The 26,777-nt window shown below is 43.3% G+C and overlaps 2 protein-coding genes and 1 pseudogene across 2 annotated transcripts; 1 reads left to right on the top strand and 2 right to left on the bottom strand.

Annotated features, from left to right (window-relative positions):
- Positions 1-1,281: 1,281 nt before the first annotated feature.
- LOC128846967 (olfactory receptor 11A1-like) lies at positions 1,282-2,044 on the bottom strand (annotated as a pseudogene).
- Positions 2,045-17,548: 15,504 nt separating this feature from the next.
- LOC128846098 (olfactory receptor 6B1-like) lies at positions 17,549-19,730 on the top strand. Its single transcript, XM_054045171.1, has 2 exons — positions 17,549-17,584; positions 18,717-19,730. The coding sequence occupies exons 1-2, from the start codon at positions 17,549-17,551 to the stop codon at positions 19,728-19,730; spliced, it is 1,050 nt and encodes a 349-aa protein (XP_053901146.1).
- Positions 19,731-25,497: 5,767 nt separating this feature from the next.
- Positions 25,498-26,454, bottom strand: LOC128847039 (olfactory receptor 12-like). The gene has a single exon (XM_054046368.1). It carries the CDS (start codon positions 26,452-26,454, stop codon positions 25,498-25,500), a length of 957 nt encoding a protein of 318 aa, XP_053902343.1.
- Positions 26,455-26,777: the final 323 nt, after the last annotated feature.

Raw genomic sequence — 26,777 nt, 5'->3', positions numbered from 1 at the left:
TTGGAGTTTTGGCTAAAACTAAATATTTCACAGAAAATTAAATTTTCATCAGAAAAAAAAAGTTTTGTTTTAAGGCTGAAATATTTTCACTTCTCAGTAGGTTTTTTTTTGTTTTTTTTTTTGCCCTTTAAAAAAAATTTAAAGTCAAAATTTACTGGTGATAATTTTCCATATTGGGAAAAAAAAATCAACCAACTTTGTCAGACAGATAGATACATTGATTAAATGGCTAATCTTGCACACAATGTGTCAAAAGATCCACGAATGGACGCTTAGGCTAGTGAAATTCAAACTGTAAATAAGTAATATATCTTCAACAATGAGATTAAGTAAGAATTGGAACTACTTATCCAGGGATTTGATGGATTTCCATCACCTAAAGTCTTTAAAGCAAGACTGAATGTAAGAAGTACTGAGAGAAATTATATTCCATATAGTAGGAGGACTAGATGATCATAATGGCCCCATTTGACCTTAAAATCAATAGAAAGATAGATAATTCTTCACTGTATTAGAACTGACCTGCAAGGTAAATTGTTAAAGGAAAAGAGTGATTTCCTGACCCAAAGACATAGTGAGAACAAGGTTTTCTTGCCTGATGAATTTGCACCATTTAGAGAAAATGTGTTAAGACAAAATAAAAAAAATCAGGAATATTTTCATTTCAAGGGGTTAAAAACAAGTTTATTTCAATAGTTTTTGTAGAATTTTTTCAATCCATTTTTTCTCATTTTGTTGAACATATTGAAATGGCTATTATTTTTTTATTTACTAAACAGTGGATAACAAACATTTTAAGAATTCTTTAAATGTGATTTTCTTTGAAAAAATATTAAAAATGTCATGATATTTTTTTGCAGAAAATGATTTTTTTATTACTTTCATAGGAAAAAACACATATAACTAAGGACCACACACATGAACTATAATTTACCAGAGGGGTGGGTGTTAAAGGATGGGGCACAGTATGCTAAGCTCTGATGGGGCAGGGATGGTGTCCCTAGCCTCTGTTTGACAGAAGCTGGGAATGGGCGACACAACAGGTGGATCACTTAATGATTACCTGTTCTGTTCATTCCCTTTGGGGCACCTGGCATTGGCCACCGTCAGAAGACAGGATACTGGGTTAGATGGACCTTGGGTCTGACCCAGTATGGCTGTTCTTATGTACCTCTATTTCATGCTAACCTTAGCAAATTGAGTTTGCCTTTACTGATTTTTGTGGGAAAGGCACATATTTCACAAGAGCTTTCCTCAGGGCTTTGTTCACCTCCTTGTTTCTCAGGCTGTAGATGAGGGGGTTGACCATGGGAGTGAGGACTGTGTAGAAGACAGAGAACATTTTGTTCAGGTTTTCCACTGTAGCACTATCTGGTAGCATGTAGACAATCATTAGGGTCCCATAGAAAATTGTCACCACAATGAGGTGAGAGGAGCAGGTGGAAAAGGCCTTTTGCCTCCCCATGGTGGAAGGGATTCTCAGGATGGAGGCAATAATAGAAATGTAGGATGTCACAGTTAATAGGAATGTGGGAAGGGTGAAGATGGAGGAAAGTATGAAGGTCACGAGTTCCATCCGGCTGGTGTCACTGCAGGAGAGTTTGATCAAAGGGGTGAAATCACAGAAGAAATGATTAATTTCATTTGGTCCGCAGAAAGTGAACTGTGCTAACAAAGATGTCGTGACAGTGCTAGCCAGGAAGCCACTAATCCAAGACAAAGATGCCATCTGGAGGCACAAGCTGCCATTCATCTGCATTGCATAGTGCAGAGGTTTACATATTGCTAAGTACCGATCATAAGACATCACTGCTAGGAGAGCACATTCTACAGCTGCCAGGGAGCTGAACCAGTTAAATTGCATGATGCAGCCGCTAACAGAAATGGTTCTGTCCCCTGTCAGGAGACTGGCCAGCATCCTGGGCAGGATGGTGGAGGTGTAGCAGATCTCCAAGCAGGACAGGTTCCCCAGGAAGAAGTACATGGGGGTGTGCAGGTGTTGATCAGCCACAATTAGAACAATGATGAGAATGTTCCCAGCCATGGTCATGAAGTAGATCACTAGGAACAGCATGAAAAGAAGAATCTGTAGTTCAGGGAGATCCCCAAATCCTAGCAGGATGAATTTTGTGATGGATGTTTGATTTCCATCTTCTGCATGGACCTGGAAGTGAAGCTGGGGGAAGAAAAGAAACTTTATAGTGCTTTGTATGCTTAGTACTAACTAGTATTGCAAGGAGATCAGTTTTATACAAAATTTGTTTACATGTGTTCCAACTTTTATGTCTCATAGAATATGAGGACTGGAAAGGACCTCAGAAGGTCATCTAGTCAACCCCCTATCCAAATCAGGACCAACCCCCAGGCAGATTTTTGCCCCAGATCCCTAAATGGCCCCCTCAAGGATTGAACTCACAACCCTGGGTTGAGGAGGCTGCTGCTCAAACCCCTGAGCTATCCCTGCCCTCTGCCTAATTGAGCCCTCCCTGCTTTTTTTTCTTTTTTCTTGTGGAGTTTTCACTCAGATCTCTCCTAATGGCAATCATATGATGGCTCCGTGTCTCTACAAAAACCTTTACTGGCTTTATTGGTAACTCTATTACATTGAAAATGCATGTCCACCTTTTTGTCCTTTGATAAGGAACTCAGACAGCACAGCAATGATCATGTGAGAGAGAGAGAGAGAGATTGCTTGAATCAAAGAATGGAAAGTCAGACAGACATAGATTGAGATTGATGGACAGAAGAATGGATAGGTAGACTGACAGAGACAGAGTGACACACACTCAAGAATGAATGAGCAGAGAGTAATTGTTGGAAGTGAAGTATAGAGAGGCAAATGAACATAGATAGATATCTTTCAAATTATTACAGCTTTCCAGGTTTTGCCCTCCGATTCAGTACGTGTTCATATTGGCTTTCCCTCTCTGAATTAGCTGCATCTTCCCAGGCTGAATTTAGTTTCCTCCTTTTCTACCCAGCTTTCTAACCTCTGACTCTTTCTTCATCCTGACTTCAAACATTCAATGAAATTCAGTTCCAAACCAATGTTTAATAATCAATGAATGGAGGAAGACATTCCTCTGAAACTCCTTCTACTTTCCCTCTGGCTAATACTGATTCTAAATCAATCCAGTGTGTTATATATACATCTGCTACTCCCTGGTGAAGGAAACGTCTAAAACAGAGTATGTCTTCTCTCTGTCTAAAGCATTATGACCCCAATTCAAGAAGATACTCAACTTGCACTTAGTGTTTAGCACAGGAACAGTCTGATTAACTTACATGGGATTGCTCACAAGCTTAAAGTTATGCATATGTTTAGGTACCTTCCTGAATTAGAATCTATAGTGTTTTTTAACTTAGAGGGGCAAATGTTGCAGTAGAAACAAAGGATTCAGCAAGATGATCTATCAAATCTTTTATCTTCCCTAAAGTGGATAGAAAACTGTGGAATTACTTACAAAGGGATGTGATATAGTCTCTGTCACTTAAAGTTATAAAAGTCATGACTGAATATGTTTCTTAAAGGTATGCCCTAATTTCAACCAGCAGTTATTATTCTATGCAAGAATCACTGGCTGAAATTATCTTGCTTGTATTATGCAGGAGGTCAGACTAGATGACCATAATGGTTCTTTCTGCCCTTAAATTCCATAAATCTGTAAATTGGTTTACCTTTAAGGAGGAGGTATTAGCAGCCAAAATTTCTGATGTGAACTCTTCACTCTTAGTATTGACACCAGGATATAGGTTTTGCCATCTATCTTCCATCCTCATCATCATCATTGTGATGGATGGGTGCCGGCTTCCTCCGGGGCTGGAGGAGCACACATGGAGTCGGCGCCTATGTTCAGGTGAGATCTTTCAATAAGATACCCAGCTGCATTCATTTTGCCTTCTATCCATCTATTGAATGTCAGCATCTCTCCTAATTCCTTATTTATTCTTTGTGGAAGAAGGGGAAACCTCCCTTGACATTTTAGCTGATGGTGGCAATGACAACAGCAGGGGTTCCCATGTGAGATTTGAACACCGTCCTCCCTTTCGTTCTTTTGAAAAAATCAGCCATTTTATTTATTGTTAGATATAGAGATGGTCAAGACTCTTTTTTTAACACTTTTGTTTTCCACTCGAAAATGCCAGTTTATCAGCACTGACACTGTACTTTCAGAAGAGAAAGTTTTGACACATTTTCTTGTGTTCGGAATCCAAAATGATTGAGCTTGTCCAAACACCTTGTCTCAACATTTTCTAAATGAAAATCTTCTAATTATTTTTGCATCCACATTTGCATTTTTGCATTTCATGTTGAAATTTATTTTAACTTCTAGTAAAAAATAAAAAAGGTCAAAATTGAAATGAAACATTTTGAAATTATGGGAGCAATGCATGTCAGCTGACCCAATCCCAGTTTTGTGGGGGGGGAGGGTTATCTGTTCACAACATTCAGGTTGAGTTTTTCAGAGTTGCACAAGGGATTTAGATGCCTCATTTCCATTAGAAGGAAGGGGAATGGACATCCCATCCTTTAAAGGGCTTTGAATGTCTCATACTACCCATGTCCACTGATCAAAGGCAAAGTATTGTTATGTCAGTTTGTTTTTTACATTTCTGTTATTATTGGTTTAATGCCAAGAGATCTCAACTGAGAAAAGGGCCCCATTGTGCTATGACCTGTGCATGCACATAGTAAGAAATAGACCCTGCCATGCTGAGAGCACAATCTAAATGGATTAAAGGTGGGAGTAGAAACTGAGGCACATAGCAGGGAAGTGACATTGCTAGAAGTCAGTGGTAGCACTAGAAAAGGAACCCAGGTTTTCTGACTCCTTGTCCCAGGCTCTATGAAGTGTGCGCAGCATTACTTCCACAAACTTTTGGCATTATCGAGTTATTTAAAGGCTCATATTTTCAAAGTTTCCCGGGAGATACGAACATACAGTGGGTGTCTCTAAAAATCCCAGCTAAAATCTGTACATTTAAACCCCCAGGAAACTCAGTATTTGTGGCTTTATTCAGTCATAGGAAGGTGGAAACTCAGACTGACCAAAATCACAAACACTTTTAGAGCTCATGTAGTGAATTTGTGGATCTCAATTTAAATGTCAAGGTGCTCTTAAATTCTCATCATCATCATCATCTTCTATATTTATCTCTGCAGAGATTCTTTATAGCCTATGGACTCAAGCTTACAAACACTTTCAATACACTATGTACCTGAGAAAAGTTACTCATATGTATAAGTGTTGGTATGACCCACTCATGAGTGTATGTTACCAGCCCCTGTCCCTAACCCCCAAGCCCCATGCTGATCCATAGGGGATATGACTTTTACAGCCAACACTTACAAAGGTTTGGCTTTTTATCTCATTCTGTACTGGTTCATATATTTAGCCCTCAAAACCCCCTGTTCAATTCCGGATGTGCAAGCCACAAGGGTGGTTGGAATATTTAGGACCAGGTCTCTACTAACATATATTAAAGCAGCAATCCTAAAAGTACAATGCAAACCTTTGATACTTAAAGGTTGAGGTTTTCCAAGCTGCCTAGGAGAATGGGCCCCCAATTCCTATTAGATTTAATGGGATTTGAGTATCCATATCACCAAGGCACTTTTGAAAATCTCAGCTAAAATCTCTAAATTTAAAATGGCATGAAACTCAGCATATATAATTTTATCAAGCCATATTGACATGCAAAATTCTGAATGACAAAAAACATAGAAATCTTGTCTCTTTTTGCTTGCAAAAACCCCCATAACTAGCCAAATAACAAACAAAAACAAAAACAAAACATCTTAACTGGAAAATCTGAAAACCAAACATTTTCAGTCTAAACACAACTCTTGTTTTCAGCTGAAATTTCTCGGTTTTCAACCAAACCTCTAACATTTTCAACTAGAAAACCCAAAATGTATTTTATTTTGACAAAAAAACTTTTTTTGGGGGGAAGCTAAAGAAAAAAGGATTTTCAGTTGTTGTTTTTTTGATAAGCAGAGTCACTGCTTTCCAGTATCAGTCTCCCATCCTGCAAGTATGACTAGTTTTGCTTTGTCCTAGATGTATAACTCTATTCAGCACCAATGAGGCCACATCTGGAGTATTGCATTCAGTTTTGGGCCCCCCACTACAGCAAGGATGGGGAAAAATTGGAGACAGTCCAACGGAGGGCAACAAAAATGATTAGGGGTCTGGGGCACATGACTTATGAGGAGAGGCTGAGTGAATTGGGCTTATTTAGTCTGTAGAAGAGAAGAGTGAATGGGGATTTGATAGCAGCCTTCAACTACCTGAAGGGGGGTTCCAAAGAGGATGGAGCTAGGCTGTTCTCAGTTGTGGAGGATGACAGAACAAGGAACAATTGTCTCAAGTTGTAGTGGGGAAGGTCTAGGTTGGATATTAGGGAAAACTTTTTCACTAGGAGGTTGGTGAAGCACTGGAATGGGTTACCTAGGGAGGGTGAAATCTCCATCCTTAGAGGTTTTTAAGGCCCAGCTTGACAAAACCCTGGCTGGGATGATTTAGTTGGGTTTTGTCCTGCTTTGAGCAGGAGGTTGTACTAGATGACCTCCTGAGGTCTCTTCCAACCCTAATCTTCTATGAATCTATGAATGGGGCTGTATTGAAACACATGTTCGAATGAACCCAATTCATCAAGCAATCTAAATCAGCCTGAATAACTGATGTCATTATTATTTGCCACTATCATCATGCCATTATCATCATGGTTTTTTGGCAACACCAAGCGCAGACACCCGCAAGACCCCACTAGACATACCTCTATTAAATGATTTACCATTTACAATTACTTTTTACAGTTAGCCAGTGTTAGAGGGCTTTCCCTTCACCCTCTACTGTGGTTCTTATCATGCAGACAGAAAGCAGAAGACCAGAAGTCTGAAGTGTAGACAATGTGATGTTTATTGGGGTTAGTTTCCAGCAAACATGTGTTCCATAACTCTGACACCTCAGAGCCTGAAAAATGCTACTTTAAGCGAAATGATGTTAAGTGAATCCAATTTCCCCATAAGAATTAATGTAAATAGCAGTGGGTTAGGTTCCAGGGAAATTGTTTTCACCAGACAAAAGACTATATATATATATACACACACACATACACAATAGAAGTTTTAAACAAACAATTTAATACTGCACACAGCAATGATGATTGTGAAGCTTGGTTGTGGTGGTGAAGTCAGAGGGTGGATGAACTAGCACTCAGCTGAGCCCTCAAGGCAGGGTCAGCTTTAGGAAGTGCAGAGCCCAATTCGAACATTTTCGGCAGGCCCCAGCAGGGATGATTAAAAAAAAAAAGCCTTTCACTTCCTCCATGTATTATTTACTTCCCATGACTATATAAATAATAAAATTATATATTATGTACATTGCATCATATATGCTGTTGATCGGATATTAATGACTGCCATTTCACATGTGTGCACATGTGTGGGTCCCAGCTGCTCCCTGCCCCCCTCATTGAAGCAGGTGTGCAGGGTTACTGCCCTGGGAACTGCAGGGCACCAGTGGACATGGGGCTGGCTGTAGGCAGGGAAGGGGCTGACTGGAGGCAGGGTCTGGCTGCAGGCAGGGCAAGGGGTGCGGGGCTGGCTGGAGACAGGGGGGTGTGGGGTGGGCTGGCTTCAGACAGGGCCGCAGGGGTGTGTGGCAGCAGTTGACAGGGCTGGAGAATGAGGAGTGCGGGACTGGCTGGCTTCAGGCCGGGGGATGCAGCAGGGGTTGGCTGGAGATAGGGCAGGGGGTGCGGGGCTGGCTGCAGGCAGGGTAGGGAGTGCGGGGCTGGTGCGGGCAGGGCAGGGAGTGCAGGGCTGGTGCTGGCAGGGATGTGTGTGGGGCTGGCTGGCTTTGGGCAGGGCCACAGGGAGGTGAGTCAGGGATTGCTGGAGACAGGGCAGGGGGTGCGGCAGAGGCTGGCTGTGGGCAGGGGGTGCAGGGCTGGCTGCAGGCAGGGCAGGGGGTGCAGGGCTGGTATGGGCAGGGGGTGCAGGGCAGGGGCTGGCCGTGGGCAGGGCGGGGGGGAGGGGCTGCTGCGGGCAGGACAGGGGGTGCATAACTGGTGTGGGCATGGGGTACGGCAGGGAGTGGCTGCAGGCAGGGGTTGCAGCAGAGGCAGCTGGAGCCCCGGCCCTTTAAATAGCCCCCAAGCCCCCCGCTATCCCAGGACTCTGGGGGCTATTTAAAGTGCTCGGGCTCTGGCTGCTTCTACCGCCCCGGCCCTTTAAATAGCCGCGGGAGCCCTGGGGAAGCAGTGGGGCTCCGGCAGCTATTTAAAGGACCTGGGCGGCAGAGGTAGCTGGAGCCCTGGACCTTTAAATAGCTCCCGGAGCCCCCCACTATCCCAGGGCTCCCGCGGCTATTTAAAGGGCCCGGATCTCCAGCCACGAGAGCAGGGCTGTGGGGCAGGACTTGCTTCACTCCGGCCAGGGCCGCGGGGCTTGCTGCGCTCCAGACGGAGCTCTGGCCGGGAGAGTGGGGCCGTGGAGAGCGGGGCCGCTGGAAAAAAAAAACAGTAAAAAAATTTAAAGGGCACCTAAGGCAGGGGCCCTCTTAAGCGCAAGGCCCGATTCCTGGGAATCGAGCGAATCGGCCTAAAGCCGGCCCTGCCTCAAGGGTTAACACGTTGCTGTTAATGTAGCCTCACACTCTACAAGGCATCACAAATGGAGGGAGGGGAGAGAGCATGGCAGACAGAGCCAGAGACACACACTGTGTGTGTGAGAGAGAGATGCACATTGCCCCTTTAAGGACACTGACCGCACTCTAAGTACATTGCCTTTTTAAGTAGATCAGCAAGTTGAAACAGCAGCTGCTGCCCACAAGCTCCCTCTGTCCTGACCACTGTCATGTCCCCCCCTCCCCGCTCCATACAGGAGGGGAGGCAGGAGCAGGGGGAGGGGCACACCCTGACATTAGCGCCCCTCTTCTCACCCCCTCTTGCTCAGCAAGCAGGCGGCTCCAGGGAGCAGCTCCAACGCAGAGGGAAAATCAGATGGCAAACACAGTGTCTGTATCTTCTCTCTTGTTGCACCTCTCAATTCTATTTTTTTTCTTTCTAGCAAGTTTTGTGTTCTCTTGAGCTAATCCCACTGAGTGATTTTCTGAATCATTACCCAAGAGGGATAACAGATGAAAGATGCATGAGATAAGCTTCTGCTTTGAAAGAATGGCAGATCAGATGGGAAATTTGGAGAACCAAGCAATCAGTCAGCTGGTATAAATGACCCCAATGTACCCATGCCGATGGGGGCTACCTGACTAACTGGATCTCAGTATGGTGGTGCTGGCTATGACACCATAGTTGAAGATACACTAGATTTCCTTTTGGCGGTGGAAAGAATGGTGAACACCTACTTTTCTTGTACTAATTAAAGAAATTGACCATTCTGATTGCTTGCAGTGACCAGGTGCTTTCCAGACATTCCAAAAGGGGTAGTATCTCCTCTGAGCATCTGCCAGTCAAAGGGCCTTGTGGTTGCGAAGACACATCTAAAACACATGAATGAATTGTAAGCAGAGCAGCAACATCTGTCTGAGTCTGCAGAGAGCATGACATGACAGATCTGAGAGAGGGGAAATTGCCCCAAGTGTAATCAATGCAGCGATAGTACCTGAATCTGCAGAAAGCCTGAAACTATAACTTGGAGAGAAGGAAAGTGCCCTGTTCATCTCAATGGGGTGTTACTCTGAAACGTACTGCCAATCCCAACCCATCTGAAAACCCTCTGTGCTCATGGATGGAGCTTTGCTGCTAATACCCTACCCTGGCTATGCTACAGGGAGGGGTGGGAATGTTGGCAGTAGCCCATAGATGTAGAGCTCTCCACATGCATAGATAGACAGTGATTGGATTGAATCGTCCCTCCCATGAGAAAAACCCCAGCCCAGCGGAAGACAGGGATTGGATGTGTCAGGGAGCAGAGGGTCTCAGCCTGACCAAGGATGAGCTCTGGTGGTGCCCCCATGAAGTCACCTCTAAAGGTCTGATTTAACAATGTAATGTCCTGCTATTGACCCAGAGGTAACTAGTGAGTCACTCAAGTCATAAGGGCTTATGCAGTCCTATTGAAGGACAATGCTTGGTCCTCACTGTTAGCCATGGTTTCTGCTATATGCAGCCATAACCATAGCACCAAGTGCTGAGCTGGCCTCTTGCTGATTCCTCAATAATAGCTGTACGCTTTGCCCACAGGGCAGAAATCTCACCCGACACAGTTTGTGTCTGGGGGAGATTCCCAGAGACACCAGTGGGGCTACATAACCAACACACATTGACTTTCAGCAGGACCTGACTTCTTACCTCCCTTAAGCTCTTCTGAAAACCCCAGCCTCCATGTTAACTCTGGGCTCCACAGCCTAAACCAGTGAACCTTGCTAGCCAGACCAGTGCTGGCAGATCCTCAGCTGATAGAAATAATCAGGGCTCTGCTGAAGTCAGTGGGGTCATATCCCCAACTGGTGTGAATCAGATTAATATAACCATAAAATGAGACACAATTTGCTGGCAAGTAGGGTGTCTAAACCTTGGAGGATTGTAGCAGGGAGGTAGGTGATGGACATACCATTGCTTGGAGGCTTGAAGGAAAGATTAGATTTAAAAAAAAAATAGAATGGAGAAATTCCGTGGCCTATGCATGCAAGGGTCAGACTGGCTGGCTGTGGTGATCTCTTCTGGCCTTGAGATTTATTATAGCCTGGCTGAAGGGCAACCAGTTAGCCTGGGTGAGAAGCATCTAAGTTTGTGAGGGCATTGAAAGTGTTAAGATCAGCTTAGAATGCATCTTGCTTTTATTTCATTTGACCAAATCCGACTTGTTATGTTTTGACTTATAATCACTTAAAATCTATCTTTTTAGTTAATACATTTATTTGTTTATTCTACCTGAAGCAGCAGGGCCGCCCAGACGATTCAGGGGGCCTGGGGCAAAGCGAGGGAGCTGTGGCACTTGTACTCACCCAGCAGCGGTCCAGGTCTTCGGCAGCATTTCGGCAGCAGGGGGCCCTTCAGTCGCTCCGCGTCTTTGGCAGCACTGAAGGCCCCCCCCCCCCCCCACCGCCAAAATGTCACCGAAGACCCAGAGCGACTGAAGGACCCCCCGCCACCGAAATGCTGCTGAAGACCCAGACCCCTGCCAGGCCAGGGCCGAGGCTAATTGCCCCACTTGCCCCCCCTCTGGGCGGCCCTGTGAAGCAGTGCATTTGGTCTGAAGTGTGTCAGAGGTTCCCCTTAAGATAACATGCCTGGTACATATCAATTTCTTTGTTAAATTAACCAATTCATATAAGCTTGCAGCGTCCAGCAGGCGAAACTGGGCACTGCAAGACGAAGGTTCCTAGGGTTGTGTCTGGGACTGGAGATATTGGCTAGTAGCATTCTGTAGCACAATCCAAGAAGCAGCTTGCATGCGAGAAGCTGTGTGTGAACAGCCCAGGAGTAGGGATTCTCACAGCAGAGTAGGGTAAGGCTGGCTCCCAGAGTCAAGGATTGGAGTGACCTAGCAGATCACCAGTCCGGATAAAACCAGAGGGGAACATCACAGTGCTGTACAGACATGTAGCTAGAGGTGAACCCTGACTCAAAGAGCTTACATTCTAACTAGACAAGACAGATGAAGGGTGGGAGGGGAAACCCAGAGAGTGCTAATGATCTGGACCTGCTCACACAACGGGCCAGTGGCAGAGTCAGGAGTGTACCCAAGTCCTTATCTACTAGAACATGTTGCCTTCAAGTGTGTATGGCTATGAAACTGCTCACCATTAAGTCTATAGTTTCACCTTCAAATTTTTAAGGAGCCTCCCATTCAACAGTGAATATTCTGTGAAGCAGTCAATGCAAGCATCTGATAGAGAGTGAGAGAAACACACTGTCCTTTCTCTCATGGACAGCTTTGTTCTTCCTTCCTTCATTTTTATTTTCCCTCAATCTAAAATCTGGCATTAGAAAATGTTCAGAGAAGGGCAACTAAAATGATTAGGGATTTGGAACAGGTCCCATATGAGGAGAGATTAAAGAGGCTAGGACTTTTCAGCTTGGAAAAGAGGAGACTAAGGAGGGATATGATAGAGGTATATAAAAGTATGAGTGATGTGGAGAAAGTAAATAAGGAAAAGTTATTTACTTATTCCCATAATACAAGAACTAGGGATCACCAAATAAAATTAATAGGCAGCATGTTTAAAACAAATAAGAGGAAGTTCTCCTTCACACAGCACACAGTCAACTTGTGGAACTCCTTACCTGAGGTGGTTGTGAAGGCTAGGACTATAACAGTGTTTAAAAGAGAACTGGATCAATTCATGGAGGTTAAGTCCGTTAATGGCTATTAGCCAGGATGGGTAAGGAATGGTGTCTCTAGCCTCTGTTTGTCAGAGGGTGGAGATGGATGGAAGGAGAGAGATCACTTGATCATTACCTGTTAGGTTCATTCCCTCTTGGGCACCTGGCATTGGCCACTGTCGGTAGACAGGATACTGGGCTAGATGGACCTTTGGTCTGACCCAGTACGGCCGTTCTTATGTTCTTAAAATAAAAGTAAACTCAGCTGAAAATTACAGTTATGATACATCTCTCATTTACCCTGGTTTTAATAATAATTAATGGAGATATCCCATCTCCTAGAACTGGAAGGGACCTTGAAAGGTCATCGAGTCCAGCCCCCTGCCTTCCCTAGCAGGACCAAGTACTGATTTTGCCCCAGATCCCCAAGTGGCCCCCTCAAGGATTGAATTCACAACCCTGGGTTTAGCAGGCCAATGCTCAAACCAGTGAGCTAGCCCACCTTTTAGAGCAGTGTGATTACACTGACTTCAGGAGAGCTATCCTGATTCACATTGTGACAGGTACTATTTTATACAGCAGTACAGCAGTATGCCAGGCCAGTTACAAGAGAGAATAGCTATGAGGCAGGCTAGACAACCCATAAAGGCGGGGGGCGGGGGGGAGGGGGCTTGTGAAGGGCCATGGCTGATAGCTGAGTTGGCTATGGGTGCAAGCTATGGCACTGGTTCTCCAGGTTGACTCCAGGGGCTGATCCCTGCTCCTACATGGAGACCTAATGGCTAGGGCTGGCGGGAAAATGAATTCCATATCATGACAAATGTTGAGGTTTCTAAATTTGTTTTTTCTCCACATCAATATGAAAATAAGGTGATTCAAACTTTTTTGGAAAAAATTACAAAATGGGGAATGTGTTTTTCCCCAGGCCCAAATAGCTAAAAGCACAGTGATGAGGGACACTCATCTGGAATGTAGGAAACCCAGGTTCAAGTCCTTGCACTGCATGAGTTGGAGCAGGGACTTACCCAAGTTAGTGTCCCAGCCACTAGGGCTCAAAATGCTTTACAAAGGAGCCAGCAGCATTATCCCAATTTTACAGTTGGGGGAAAATGAGGTATGGGTGGGGAGTGGCTTGGCTAAAGCCATTGAGCAGGGCAGTGGTAGAGATGAGAATTGAACCCAGGTTGCCTGAGTTTCAGCACAGTGCACCATCCACACTACCTTGGAAAATCCCAGCCAAAGGCCTTTCAATAAGTCACACATAGGCGTGTAACCAGTGATGGGAGGCTCTGGGGGATGTTTCTCTGATTAGATACCAGGGGATGTAGAGGAGAGTTTTCTGAGCGTCTTCTTCCCGCCTGGTGGAAACTGTCCAAACCCATCAGCATCACTGCAGTTGTCCCTACTTGCAGCAGTTCAGAATCTGTCTGGCTGTGTCTCACTAAGAGAATGAAGAGGGAAGGCTTTTTCTATGAACTGGAAGGTAGGAACAGCCCTCAGCTGCTGATCTCTGCTGCTCAGGTGACTGGAACGGAACTTTCCACTGCTCTCGCTCTGTTTGGGAACTTTCTTAGGGATTAGTTTTGCATTCTCTATGCCCTCAAAAATCACTAATGTAAAGGTGGGGAGACACTGGGTCATACCAGAGAGACTAGATAGATGAGTATATATGCAGATAGAGACACTAGATAAATGAGTATATAGGGAATGGAGAAATCAGATAGATGAGTATATATGCAGAGAAATTGAGATATTAGATAGATGAGTATATATGTAGCGAGAGTAATGGAGAAACAAGTATATATACACATAGAGAGACATAGTGAGTGAGTATACACGTAATAGAGCCAAAGAGAGATGGATATATATATATATATACTGGCAGATAAATGTGTACGGGGATATATAGATTGGAATGCCAAAACCTTTTGAAAATTCTTGTTTAGATTTTACTTAATCTTACTCAGGCAAAACTCTCATCAACTTCAAAGAGAATTTTTCCTTAAAAGAAGGGAATAAAAAAAAATCTGGATTTGGCTCGGTTGCTTATAGGTTACATTCACAAATGAGTGAGTGAATTTTTATTCTTTTCCTCACTTTAATATGTTCTTGGGAACATCAGAGTTACAGACTCATGTTATTTAGTAGATTGTCAGAGCTCTAAAGATCTATACACTGTAAAATTTTTATTTTCAAGTAAATTTCAGTAATTCATTTTTCTGTTGGTGAACTTTCTTCCTTCCTTCCTTTCTTGTTACAAATGTGACTATGATAAACCCTTTAGCATATAATATGATATAATATATAAAACCACATATGTATAAAAATAACCCCAATTCACATCATACAATACAGAGAGGGACTTACTTTCTAGTAGAAAATCAGCCCAAAACCTCTTTCCTACAGATTACTGCAACATAAATGTATTGTCTGTGCTGTCACTAGAATAGGAATGGCATCATGATTTATTATTATCTTCCTTTATTTAGCTATACTATTTCTTTACTTATGTTATATTCATGCAAATAAAGACTCATCTTCTATACAAACTTGGTCTTTAAGGCCAGGGTTTTCAAAGACAGCTTAAAGGATATATATGTACTCTCTTTTCAAGTCAACGGGAGCTGGGCACTTAATTCACGTAAGTGTTTTGAAAACCCCAGGTTAAATATGTTTGATTTGCTGAGCGTTTTCCTGATCTCAGTTGCACTAGTATAAAAATGATTGGGGTATAGAACGGCTTCCGTATGAGGAGAGATTAATAAGATTGGAACTTTTCAGCTTGGAAAAGAGATGACTAAGGGGAGATATGATTGACATCTATAAAATCATGAATGGTATAGGGAAAGTAAATAAGGAAGTGTTATTTTCTCCTTCTCAGAACACAAGAACTAGGGGTCACCAAATGAAATTAATAGGCAGCAGGTTTAAAACAAATAAAAGGAAGTATTTCTTCACACAACACACAGTCAACCAGTGGAACTTTTTTCCAGAGGATGTTGTGAAGGCCAAGACTATAACAAGGTTCAAAAAAGAACTAGATAAATGTATGGAGGACAGGTCCATCAATGGTTATTAGCCAGGATGGGCAGGGATGTGGTCCCTAGCCTCTGTTTGCCAGAAGCTGGGAATGGGCGACAGGGGATGGATCACTTGATGATTACCTGCTCTGTTCATTCCCTCTGGGCACCTGGCATTGGCCACTGTCGGAAGACAGGATACTGGGCTAGATGGACCTTTGGTATGACCCAGTATGGTCATTCTGATATTCTTATGTAAATCTGAAGTGATTCCTCTGATTTCAATGGATTTAAGGTTAAAGAAGGACGCCCAATTCCTATTGGAAACCAATGGGATTTTGTCTATGTATTTCACTTAAGTTCCTTTGCAAATCTCATATTTATTTCTTGTTTCTGTTCGTGTAATGAAGATGAGAATATAGCCCTCTATTTTATGTCAGGGGGGATTTGATAGCTGCTTTCAACTACCTGAAAGGGGGTTCCAAAGAGGATGGATCTAGACTGTTCTCAGAAGGACGTGGAAAAATTGGAAAGAGTCCAGCGGAGGGCAACAATAATGATTAGGGGGCTGGAGGGACTTATGAGGAGAGGCTGAGGGAACTGGGATTGTTTAGTCTGCAGAAGAGAAGAATGAGGGGGGATTTGATAGATGCCTTCAACTACCTGAAAGGGGGTTCCAAAGAGGATGGATCTAGACTGTTCTCAGTGGTACCTGATGACAGAACAAGGAGTAATGGTGTCAAGTTGCAGTGGGGGAGGTTTAGGTTGGATATAAGGAAAAACTTTTTCATTAGAAGGGTGGGGAAGCACTGGAATGGGTTACCTAGGGAGGTGGTGGAATCTCCTTCCTTAGAGGTTTTTAAGGTCCGGCTTGACAAAGCCATGGCTGGGATGATTTAGTTGGGAATTGGTCCTGCTTTGAGCAGGGGGTTGGACTAGATGACCTCCAAAGGTCCCTTCCAACCATCATATTCTATGATTCTATGAGTTCTGAGGGAGATATTCAAAAGCATCTAAGATATTTAGGGACACAAATCTCATTCACTTTTAGTGACACTTCTGCTCCCAAATCCCTTAGTTTTTTTTAAACACCTCCCCACCTAGTTTGTGACATTATGAATCACATGTCACATCTAAATATTATTATATTTTAACCTATTGCACTTTCTGTGAGATTAAATTAATGTGACACTAGTACAATTGGAAATTAATGGCTAGTAACACTAAATAATAATAGACAGATATGATTTGAAATTAACATCAAGTGTTGACCATTATTATTATTTTGCTTCACCTTTTTGTAATTTGAGTTTTCCTCTACTAAGTTTCAAAATTTACATGCAAATACTGATCCTGCAAAGATAGCATGGTGAATTTTATGCACATGAGTTGTTCTGTGGAAAGTAATGGAGCTACTCATGTGTTTAAAGTTAAGTGCTTGCTTCAGTCTTTGCAAAACCGGGACGTAAATATGACCAACTTTGTTTTGGCCATGGATTGAATGCAACACTAGTAGCACTCAAAGTTAAAAATCCAATGTCTCTCTCTGTCCTTCCCTCCTTCCTTCTTCCACTTGTGATGATGACTTTCTATTGACCTTTCTGGACCTCAGATTGAATATGATAGTAGCAGGCTATAAAGTGAACATCAAAAAGTGAACTATCTTCTTCTTCTTGATATAATAGTAATATTTTTTTTAATACTGGTCCCTGAAAGCCATGCTGTGCAATGAGTGTGGCAATTAGATCAAGTAATCCACCATTGTGTAGTCTCTCTCATACAACCAATGAAATTATTGCACACAAATTAGCTGTAAAGTAAGGGTGATAATTGGTTGACTTACCTATGATATCACAACGGTCTAGGACGCTTGTCATGGAATGTATTCCTGCCTTACTGTAGCTGTACACTGCAGAGGTGTAATTTGTAACATCGGAATGACTGAGAACTTAAAAATAGGATGTCAGGGAACCACAAGTCCAAGTGCTGTTTGAACCTGGTGATATTCTGAACAAAAAGAGCCTTCCTCCATGCTTGGGGTTCTTTCCACCACTTTACACTGACTCAATAGACACTCTAGGCTTCAGAATGACACACAGACAGGTGACATATCTGGAATCTTATTAGAGAGATAGTATCATTTGTGACATGAATTAACATCAAATATGACCCATCCTGTTATTAATTATTCCATTCTATAAAGCTCTTTATGAAGGTAGGTTTATTATCACTACATGACAGATGGGGAAACTGAGGAACTGAACAGTGAGGTGAATTGATCAATAACTCAGTGGCAGGACTAGGAATAGACCCCAGGAAGCTTGATTCTTAATCCAGTAACAGACCTCTTATTACCTTACACATAAAGTGTATCCATTCCTTTTCCCTCTGTGGTGAAAGTTGTTAGCATTATTCTTGATCTGCCACATTGTAATTGAGATCTGATTTTTTTTCTTCATTTCCTTTAAGTAGGCAGATTCCTACTGATATCCTGATGCATCCTAACATATCTGATCCTTTTTCTGACCCACTGCTGCAGATTGAACACAGGTCTTCACTGGACTTTCCTATAACAATGTCCAGGCCTTTGTTCTGACTGGTAGCAGGTAATTGAAAATGCAGGAATGTGTGCAAATAGCTCCAGGGTGCACAAACCCTTTCCACTGGTAAACAAGAGATCTCCTCTTCCATTGTGCATTCTGCAATTCCCTGCAGGGACTTTGTGCCCTCTTAAAGACAATGGGAAAGATTTTCAAATGTGCCAAAGCACATATGAGAGGAGGGATGGTCCAGTAGTTATGGGGCTAGTTGGGGACTTGAGAAACCCTGGGATCCATTCCTGCTCTGCCACCAACTGTCTGTGCCTAAATAACTTAGGTTCTTTTGTAAATTCCGCTAGAAGCCTATCTGCATCTGTAGGCATCTCAAGTAACTTTGAAAATCTGGTCATCTGTCCATTCTCCATCTGTAAAATGGGCATAATAGATCGGCCCAACCTCATATGGGTGTTGTGAGGGTAAATACGTGCAAGTGCTCACATACTACAGTGAAGGTGGCCATACAAGAATCTTCGATAGAAGTTGAACTGATTTTCAATAGGACTTGCCCTCCTAAATCCCTTAAGTGCATTTTAAAATCTCCCCCTATATAGCTTTGAGTTAAGGATGGTTGAGTTGTTAGAGTAATATTGAGTGAGATCTTCTATTGGGGCAAATTGGTGTAGCACCGGCAGTCACCGTCTGAGAATCTGGGCCATAGTTCCCACAATGGTGAGGCGTTCAAAAACTAGAGTATGGGTCTAATAATGAGGAATATCAAAGTAAAGTGCTGAAGTGAAAGATCTCAAGAAAACAGGCATCTGTGACTTCAACCACTTATTTCTGTCTATTTCTGACTCTGCAGACTGTCAAGGGCCCCACGGAGCAGGAGAACAACACCAGTGTCCAGGAGTTCATTCTGCTGGGATTCCCGACAATCTTGGAGCTACAGATAATGCTCTTTGTGATATTCCTGGTGGCCTATGTGCTGACCCTCCTGGAGAATATGGTCATCATTGCCTTGATCCAGACAAACCATCACCTCCATAAGCCCATGTATTTCTTCCTCAGTCACCTCTCCTTCCTGGAAGCCTGGTACATCTCAGTCACCATCCCCAAACTGCTGGTGAATTTCCTGGTGGATAACAAGAGCATCTCCTTTGTGGGATGCATGACCCAACTCTACTTCTTCAGCTCCCTCTTATGCACTGAGTGTGTCCTGCTGGCTTCCATGGCCTACGACCGCTATGTGGCCATCTGCAACCCACTGCGTTACCCAGCCATCATGACCCACCGGTTCTGCCTGCAGCTGGCAGCTGTCTCCTGGGTAAGTGGCTTCTCCATCTCCATGGTCAAGGTGTCCTTCATCTCGCAACTGACATTTTGCAGCCCGGGGATCATCAACCATTTCTTCTGCGACATCTCCCCGGTGCTGAACCTGGCCTGCACCGACATGTCACTAGCGGAGACGGTGGACTTTGTGCTAGCCTTGATCATCCTGATGGTCCCGCTCTCTGTGACCATTGTCTCCTACCTGTGCATCATTGCCACCATCCTGCACCTCCCCACAGTCCAGGGGAGGAAGAAAGCCTTCTCCACCTGCGCCTCCCACCTCACTGTGGTCATCATCTTCTTCTCAACCTCCCTCTTCATGTATGCCCGGCCCAAGAAGATCCACCCTTTTGACTTGAACAAGGTGGTGTCGGTCGTGTACACTATTGTCACCCCCATGCTTAACCCCTTCATCTACTGCCTGAGGAACCAAGAAGTGAAGGGGGCACTAAGGAAAGCTTTCTGTGGTGTGAGTGCTGTCCACCAGGCCTCTGTGACAGACACAGCCCTCCAAAGGGTCAGAAAGTTTCATGCTGGTGGACCATGAGCAGCATGCTGCTTATGGCATGTAAGGCCAGAATGTTTAGAGATCCTTTTAATTGATACAAGCTGAGAGCTGAAAAGACTGAGAGAACCAGATGTCTCTCTTCAGGAGCATCAATAAATAATCTCCTTTCTGTTCTCTATATCCAAACTCTGTCTGTTCTCTACCCACAGGGAACGCTAGCAAGACCAGGGAAAAGACATGGCTGAGGGGGGAAATTTCAATAAGGATTGGAAGATCCCAGGAATTCAAGAGGTGTTCAAACCTGGTGTTCCAATTCCCATCAGTCTCTGGTGTCTATCATCGGGAGAGGTTGGGAAATTGGGACACAGACTGTTCAGTCAGTTCCCCCAAGAGAATGGGTAGGAGAGCACTCTCCTGGTACAAGGCAGGAGAGAGCACTGGAATGACCCACAAGGGCAATGATTCTTCATGAGCCCTAAGGAAGCTAAAAGATCATTTCCATTTTCTGTGGGCCAAGTCTTGGGGACATTCGTTATTTTGTACTTATGCAAATTCCACTATAGCCGTCTTGAATAACAGCTGAATAAAAATTGAGTTAGGAGTTGTGTACCTTTCCGGTCAGCATGGATTTCATTCCAGAAAGCAATTTAAAAAAGCCAGCCATTGATATTTTACATTGAAAATTTCAGTTGTAAGAATACCACAAAATGGTTTGAACTAATGTAAGTGGTGAATCCTCTGTAACTTGAAGTCTTTAAATCAAGATTTGAGGACTTCTGTAGCTCAGCCAGATGCTCCCGGCCTGCTACAAGAGTGGATGGGTGAGGGTCTGTGGCCCACAATGTATACAAGGTCAGACTAAGTGATCATGATGATCCCTTCTGCCCGTGGAGTCTATAAGGCTATTTTTATGTTCCCCATATGTAAATTTCCGTGTGATTAGATGTGTGGCTAAGTTTATTTTAATCCTTTTTTTATAACTATTTTTTGTGTCACCCTGGATCCTTAAAGAAGGTTTGTGAACCAGACCGAGTGATTACAGCAGAGGTACTCATGACTAAAGATCTCTTTCTTAGAAACTGGTTCCCCCCCCATGAAAACTTTGGGGAACCCCAAGGTCAGAGGATTGGTATGAAGAGCTTTGCAACTTTATGGTCATTTTCTTGAATCCAGCACAGATTGGTAGCATTAATTGTGCTTCTAAGCTGTAAGATGTTGAGGAGTTTGGTCTCTGTGGGGAAAAAAAAAAGAGGATTGTACATTTGAGTATAGAAATGTGATGAAATTCAGACTTCTGGGAAAACATTTTTTTTAATCTTAATTCTCTTTGTCCTTGAGTGTCCATTATTTTGGGGAAATTCTAAGGCCTGTGTTAAAAAGGCGGTCAAACTAGCTGATCACAATGACTTTGAGATCTAAGAATCTATGACTGTGTGCATTTTATTCAGGACTGGATAAACACATAGGCACCGTAGGCCTATGCCAAGGGTCCAAACTCCTGGAGTCATGTGATTACATCAGAATATCAGCTTTATGTTTGTTTGTTTTTTGTTTTTATTTCCTAGCCCCTTGTGCTGGAAATGCTTAGAAAAATAACCTCATTGTAACCAGTGCTGCAGCCTCTGCAGAGAAACTGGAACAATAGGTCTGAGAATGGGGACTGTGTCCCTGGTATACCAGACATGGTGCCGTCTTTCTGCATCTACAGAGAACCTGAGTGAATAGTTCGGAGAGGGAGAACTGCCCTGTATCTCTCAATGGGATGTTATCTCCAAGTCACACTGGTTTGAGAGCCCCACTGTTAGAGGGATTTCCCTTCACTCCCTCCCTTACTTCTTGTCATGCAGACAGAAAGCAGAAGACCAGAGGTCCGAAGTGCAGGCAATGGGATGTTTATTTGGTTAGTTTCAAGCAAGCATATCCATAGCTCTGATGCTGCAGAGCCTTTATCAGTGTCCCTGTTCCCTATTTCCACCTCCTCCTTCTTAGCAGGCCCAAATATTCCTGCAGTGCACGCCCACAGTCCCACCCCTTACAATTTATGGTCAAGTTCCATTTTGGAGGGTCATGAATTTGTGGTCTTGGTACCACCTCTTTTGTATCCCATGGGAGGGGCAAGGAATGAGGTTGTGTACTGGCCAAGACCAGGCTTTTCTTTGGATTTTAGTGTTTCTTATGACTCCCCCCATCCCCCTTGCCCTCCTAACTGGTTGATTGACCCTGGCTTGAGAAAGGAGCCGGGCAACCTTCCAGTGTATGCTTGTATATTATACTCCCACCATACCCCGTAACACTATAAACTCTATCTCTTATCTCTTCTCATTATAGTAAGAAACCCATCTGGCTGAGCAGAAGCAACACACAGTGTCTTTGTTTTTTCTTCACACATATTAGTAAGGGTATAAGAGTAAAATAGGATGAAATTTAATAGTGAAAAGTGTAAGGTGATGCACTTGGGGATGACTAATAACAATTTTAGTTACAAGATGGGGACGCATTGGTTAGAAGTAACGGAAGAGGAGAAGGACCTAGGGGTCCTTGTGGACCGCAGGATGACTATGAGTCGACAATCCGACGTGGCGGTGAAAAAAACCAATGCGGTCTTGGGGTGTATTAGGCGAGGTATATCTAGTAGAGATAGGGAGGTCCTGCTTCCGTTGTACAAGGCGCTGGTGAGACCTCATTTGGAGTACTGTGTGCAGTTCTGGTCTCCCATGTTTAAAAAAGATGAACTCAAACTGGAACGGGTGCAGAGAAGGGTGACTAGGATGATCAGAGGAATGGAAAACCTGTCGTATGAAAAGAGACTAGAGGAGCTTGGGTTGTTTAGTCTGACAAAGCGAAGGCTGAGGGGGGATATGATTGCTATCTTTAAATATATCAGAGGGATAAATACAAGGGAGGGAGAGGAATTATTCCAGCTTAGTACTAATGTGGACACGAGAACGAATGGATATAAACTGGCTGTAGGGAAGTTCAGGCTTGAAATTAGACGAAGGTTTCTGACCGTCAGAGGGGTGAAATATTGGAACGGCCTTCCGAGGGAAACGGTGGGGGCGACGGACCTGTCTGGTTTTAAGATTAAGTTAGATAAGTTTATGGAGGGAATGGTTTAATGGTAAAACATAGTAGCCAAGGAAAACCAAGCAATGGTACGTAAATAGTATAATAGCCAACAAGGGTCAGGCTAGAGACTCTTGCCTACATGCTCGGGGTCTTACTGATCGCCATATTTGGGGTCGGGAAGGAATTTTCCTCCAGGATAGATTGGCTGAGCCTCTGGAGGTTTTTTGCCTTCCTCCGCAGCATGGGGCAGGGATCACTAGCAGGAGGGTCTCTGCCGATTGAAATCACTAAAACACAGGATTGGGGACTTCAACGGCAGAGTCCAGGGAAGGGTCTTGTGGCCTGCAGCATGCAGGGGGTCAGACCAGATGATCATAATGGTCCCTTCTGACCTTAAAGTCTATGAGTCTATGAGTCTATTAAAAGTCAAACCCAAAATTCTATCTCAGGCTAACAAACAGGCCTATATACTAACACCCACCAACACATTCCTGTGTGTGGCAGGAGAGGAACCATGTTGGTTCAGCCAGACAGCAATGGATGATATGTTTTGTAGCCAGGAAAAAACAGCCTGTAGGGGAGAAAATAGGCATGAGGCACCTGGACTACAATTCCCAGGATGCACCATGGCAGCATAGATGGACACGGGTGAATGTTTAGCTGTCTTGAAATGAAAAGTTTCGGTTTGACTTGACAAACCAAAATAGCTTGATCTGATTTTCCCAAGAGAAAATCAGAAGAAAAAAATCAGCAAAATCTAAATTTTCTGATATAAAAATTAGATTTTGCAGAAATCACATTTCCTGTTGAATAAATATTTGCATTGAAAAGTCCTAACCAGCTTTACTCACAACCAAAGATGGTTTCCACTAACTTAAATGGCAGAGGCTAGGACTGGGATTTTCTAAGTTACCCAAGGGGGCTAGGTGCCCATTTAAATGGGAAATGGGCACTTAAATCCCATTGGCTCCTTTGAAAATTCCTGCTGGCACTGTGTCTGGTATAACAGGGACAAGTCCTCCACATTCTCAGACCTATTGATCCAGTTCCTCTGCAGATGTCCAGACCCTGTTCCACATGCAGCTGGTTGCTCTTCTCAAACTACGTCTCCCTGGGGCTACCAACACAGAAACTCCTGACTTCCCAATCTCCTTCCTCATCCCCAGAGTCCCAGCTCCACATCCCCTCTGCCACTGCAATAGAGTAGCCCTAGAAGGAGGCAGGAGGCAGGAGGCAGGAGGCAGAAGGCAGGAAGCAGGACATGGATGGGGATGTCAAGCGAAGCCAATGCACATTCTACTAGTGCATTAATGGAGAGACTAATAGAGGTCATAGTGCAATGGCCCCTGGAGATTAACTCCTGGTAGGATGTGAATCCCACCCATCAGCCAACCCTGCCAAGCAGCAGTAAAGGTAGGAATTCACTTACTGAAAACAGACAATTCATCTCTATATTTAGATTTATTTTTCAGATGATACATTCTAAATTCAATAAATTAGAATTGCAGATCAATAACCTGGGATTTCCATGGTAAATCTGCATAGTAAATTCGATCTGGCAAGACATAATGCACCAAAATCTCTCCTGAAGTCAAGGTGATGTTATCCTCAAAGAGTGCTGCAGCATTGGGCTCAAAGTGTGGTTTTCATTTCACAACCAAATCAAAAAGGGAAATGTTATTAGTTGTTTATTTTACTAAGTTTATTGCATCGTAGAATGTAGAGCAAATGGGCCTGATTATCCATCAATTTACACACACTTTAGGACAGTGTAAATGCATTTACTTCAGTGGAGTGACTCCTAATTTACATCAGAGTGACTGAGAGGATTTGCATGTGGCTACTAGTGGATTTACACCTGGATCAGTGAATGCTCCTGGTTTACACAAATATGGGTGAGATTTCAATCAAAACCACTTGCTTTATTGAGCTGTGTTTCAGACATGACATAGGAGTACTATATATAGGTGATCCAGGTTAACATGGGCTCTGTCAGTTTCCTTGCCAGTTCACACATTGATCATCATCACCAAACAGCTACCCCACCTAGGCATCAGTGATAACTCAAGGGCCAGGCCTTGAGCTGGTGTAGCTACACAGAGATCAGATTAGCTAAGCAAATTTACATTACCTAACAATTTGGATGGAGGTCATTCCTATTGTTAGTATATGTAAACATGCAAATATATAGAGAGATACTTTATTGTCTTAAATATGTTGTATGTTCAGTGTTCTGGAACATTATAGAAACAAAGGAATTGCTATGCAGAAGAATCCTGTCGCCAATGGTGGCCAGTATCAGCTGTTTCAAAGAGGGGTGAATTGAATGATAAATCATGGAGAAAATTTATTCCTAACTCAAACAGGCAGTAGCTGACTAATATCCCAAAGCATGAAGCCCTATACATATCAAAGTCATTTTAAAATTCTGAAAATATATCCAAATGACATATATCTAAATAATATCCAGTTGCAATGAGTTCCACAGGTCAACTAGTCAGGTAAGTGGAGAGGGAAGCAGAAAGAGCAATAGATAGACACACAGAAAAAAGGATAGATAGATAGATAGATAGATAGATAGATAGATAGATAGATAGATAGATACTGTGGATCCCAAAGATTTGTTTATACTTGCCCCCAAACTAATCCCAATAAAAAATAAACATTTGCTCAAACTGTGTTGTTGTATTGCACTATACTTTGACCCAATTGGTTTCATCTGTATGTTCAAAGACAATGTTCATTTTTTCAAACATTTCTTGCTTATAGTCCTTCTCAAAGCATCTTTCACATCCTTGTTCCTGAGGCTGTAGATGAAAGGATTCAACATGGGCGCAAAAAGGGTATAAAAGACGGACACTACTTTCCTTGGATACAGAAAAGCTAGCCTAGTGGGCTGGGCATACATCAAAGCAGTGGACACATAAAATAAAGTCACAACCACCAGGTGGGAAGTGCAGGTGGAGAAGGCTCTGTGTCTGCCCTCAGCAGAATGAATCCTGAGGATGGTGGAGATGATATAAACATAGGAGACCAGCGTAATCAGTGCAGTGCTCACTATAATGAGGCCACATAAGGTAAACATCACAATGTTATTGACAAACGTGTCACTGCAGGACAGACTAATTAGGGGAGGGCCGTCACAGAAGAAATGATCCATCTCATTAGACCCACAAAAGTGTAGCGTAAAGGTGAAGCCAGTTTGCACCATGGAGTTCACACAGCCGCAGATATAGGATCCCACCACCAGCCAAATACAAACCCACTTGGACATGGTGATGGGATACCGGAGCGGGTTGCGGATGGCGGCGTATCGATCGTATGCCATTGCTGCCAGGATGAACCCTTCAGTGGTGAGGAAGAAAGTGACAAAGAAGAATTCGGTGGCACATCCATTGTAGGAAATGGCTTTGCTCCCTGATAGGAAGCTCACCATGGCTCTGGGGGCAATGGAGGAGGAGTTGCTGAGATCTAAGAGCGACAAGTTCATGAGGAAGAAGTACATGGGGGTGTGAAGCTGAGAATCAGTTCCAATGATGAGGACCAGGATGGTGTTTCCCAGCATGGTTATTATGTAAATCACCAGGAACATCACAAAGGGGAACATCTCCATCCACAGACCTCTTCCAAACCCCAACAGGATGAATTCTGTCTCTGCTGTGTGGTTCCCTTCTCTTACTGGCTCAGTAGCTGACATTTCCTTTAGAAAATAGAACAAGACAAAAGTTAAAAAAGAGTCAAATATAAAAGATATGTTGAAGTTTCTCCTAAGATCTCTTGAAATCAATGGGGGTTAGTCACCTAGATGGTTTGGAAAATCCCACTAGGTGCCTAAATACCTTTAAAATTTTGGCCTCGGGGTTTTTCTTTTTTCTTTATTTTTTTTGAAGATTTTACTTTGAATCCCAAATTAATCAATTAAAAAGTCTTCTTGGCTGAGGAAGATATGGGCAAAATCCCCTATGAGCAATACCATTCGTTTATAAAAGGGTAGTAAAATAGGCTCTTTTACACAGATGA

This window comes from Malaclemys terrapin, chromosome 12, assembly GCF_027887155.1.
Source record: "Malaclemys terrapin pileata isolate rMalTer1 chromosome 12, rMalTer1.hap1, whole genome shotgun sequence".
NCBI lineage: Eukaryota > Metazoa > Chordata > Testudines > Emydidae > Malaclemys > Malaclemys terrapin.
This window is presented reverse-complemented; position numbering and strand designations above follow the sequence as displayed.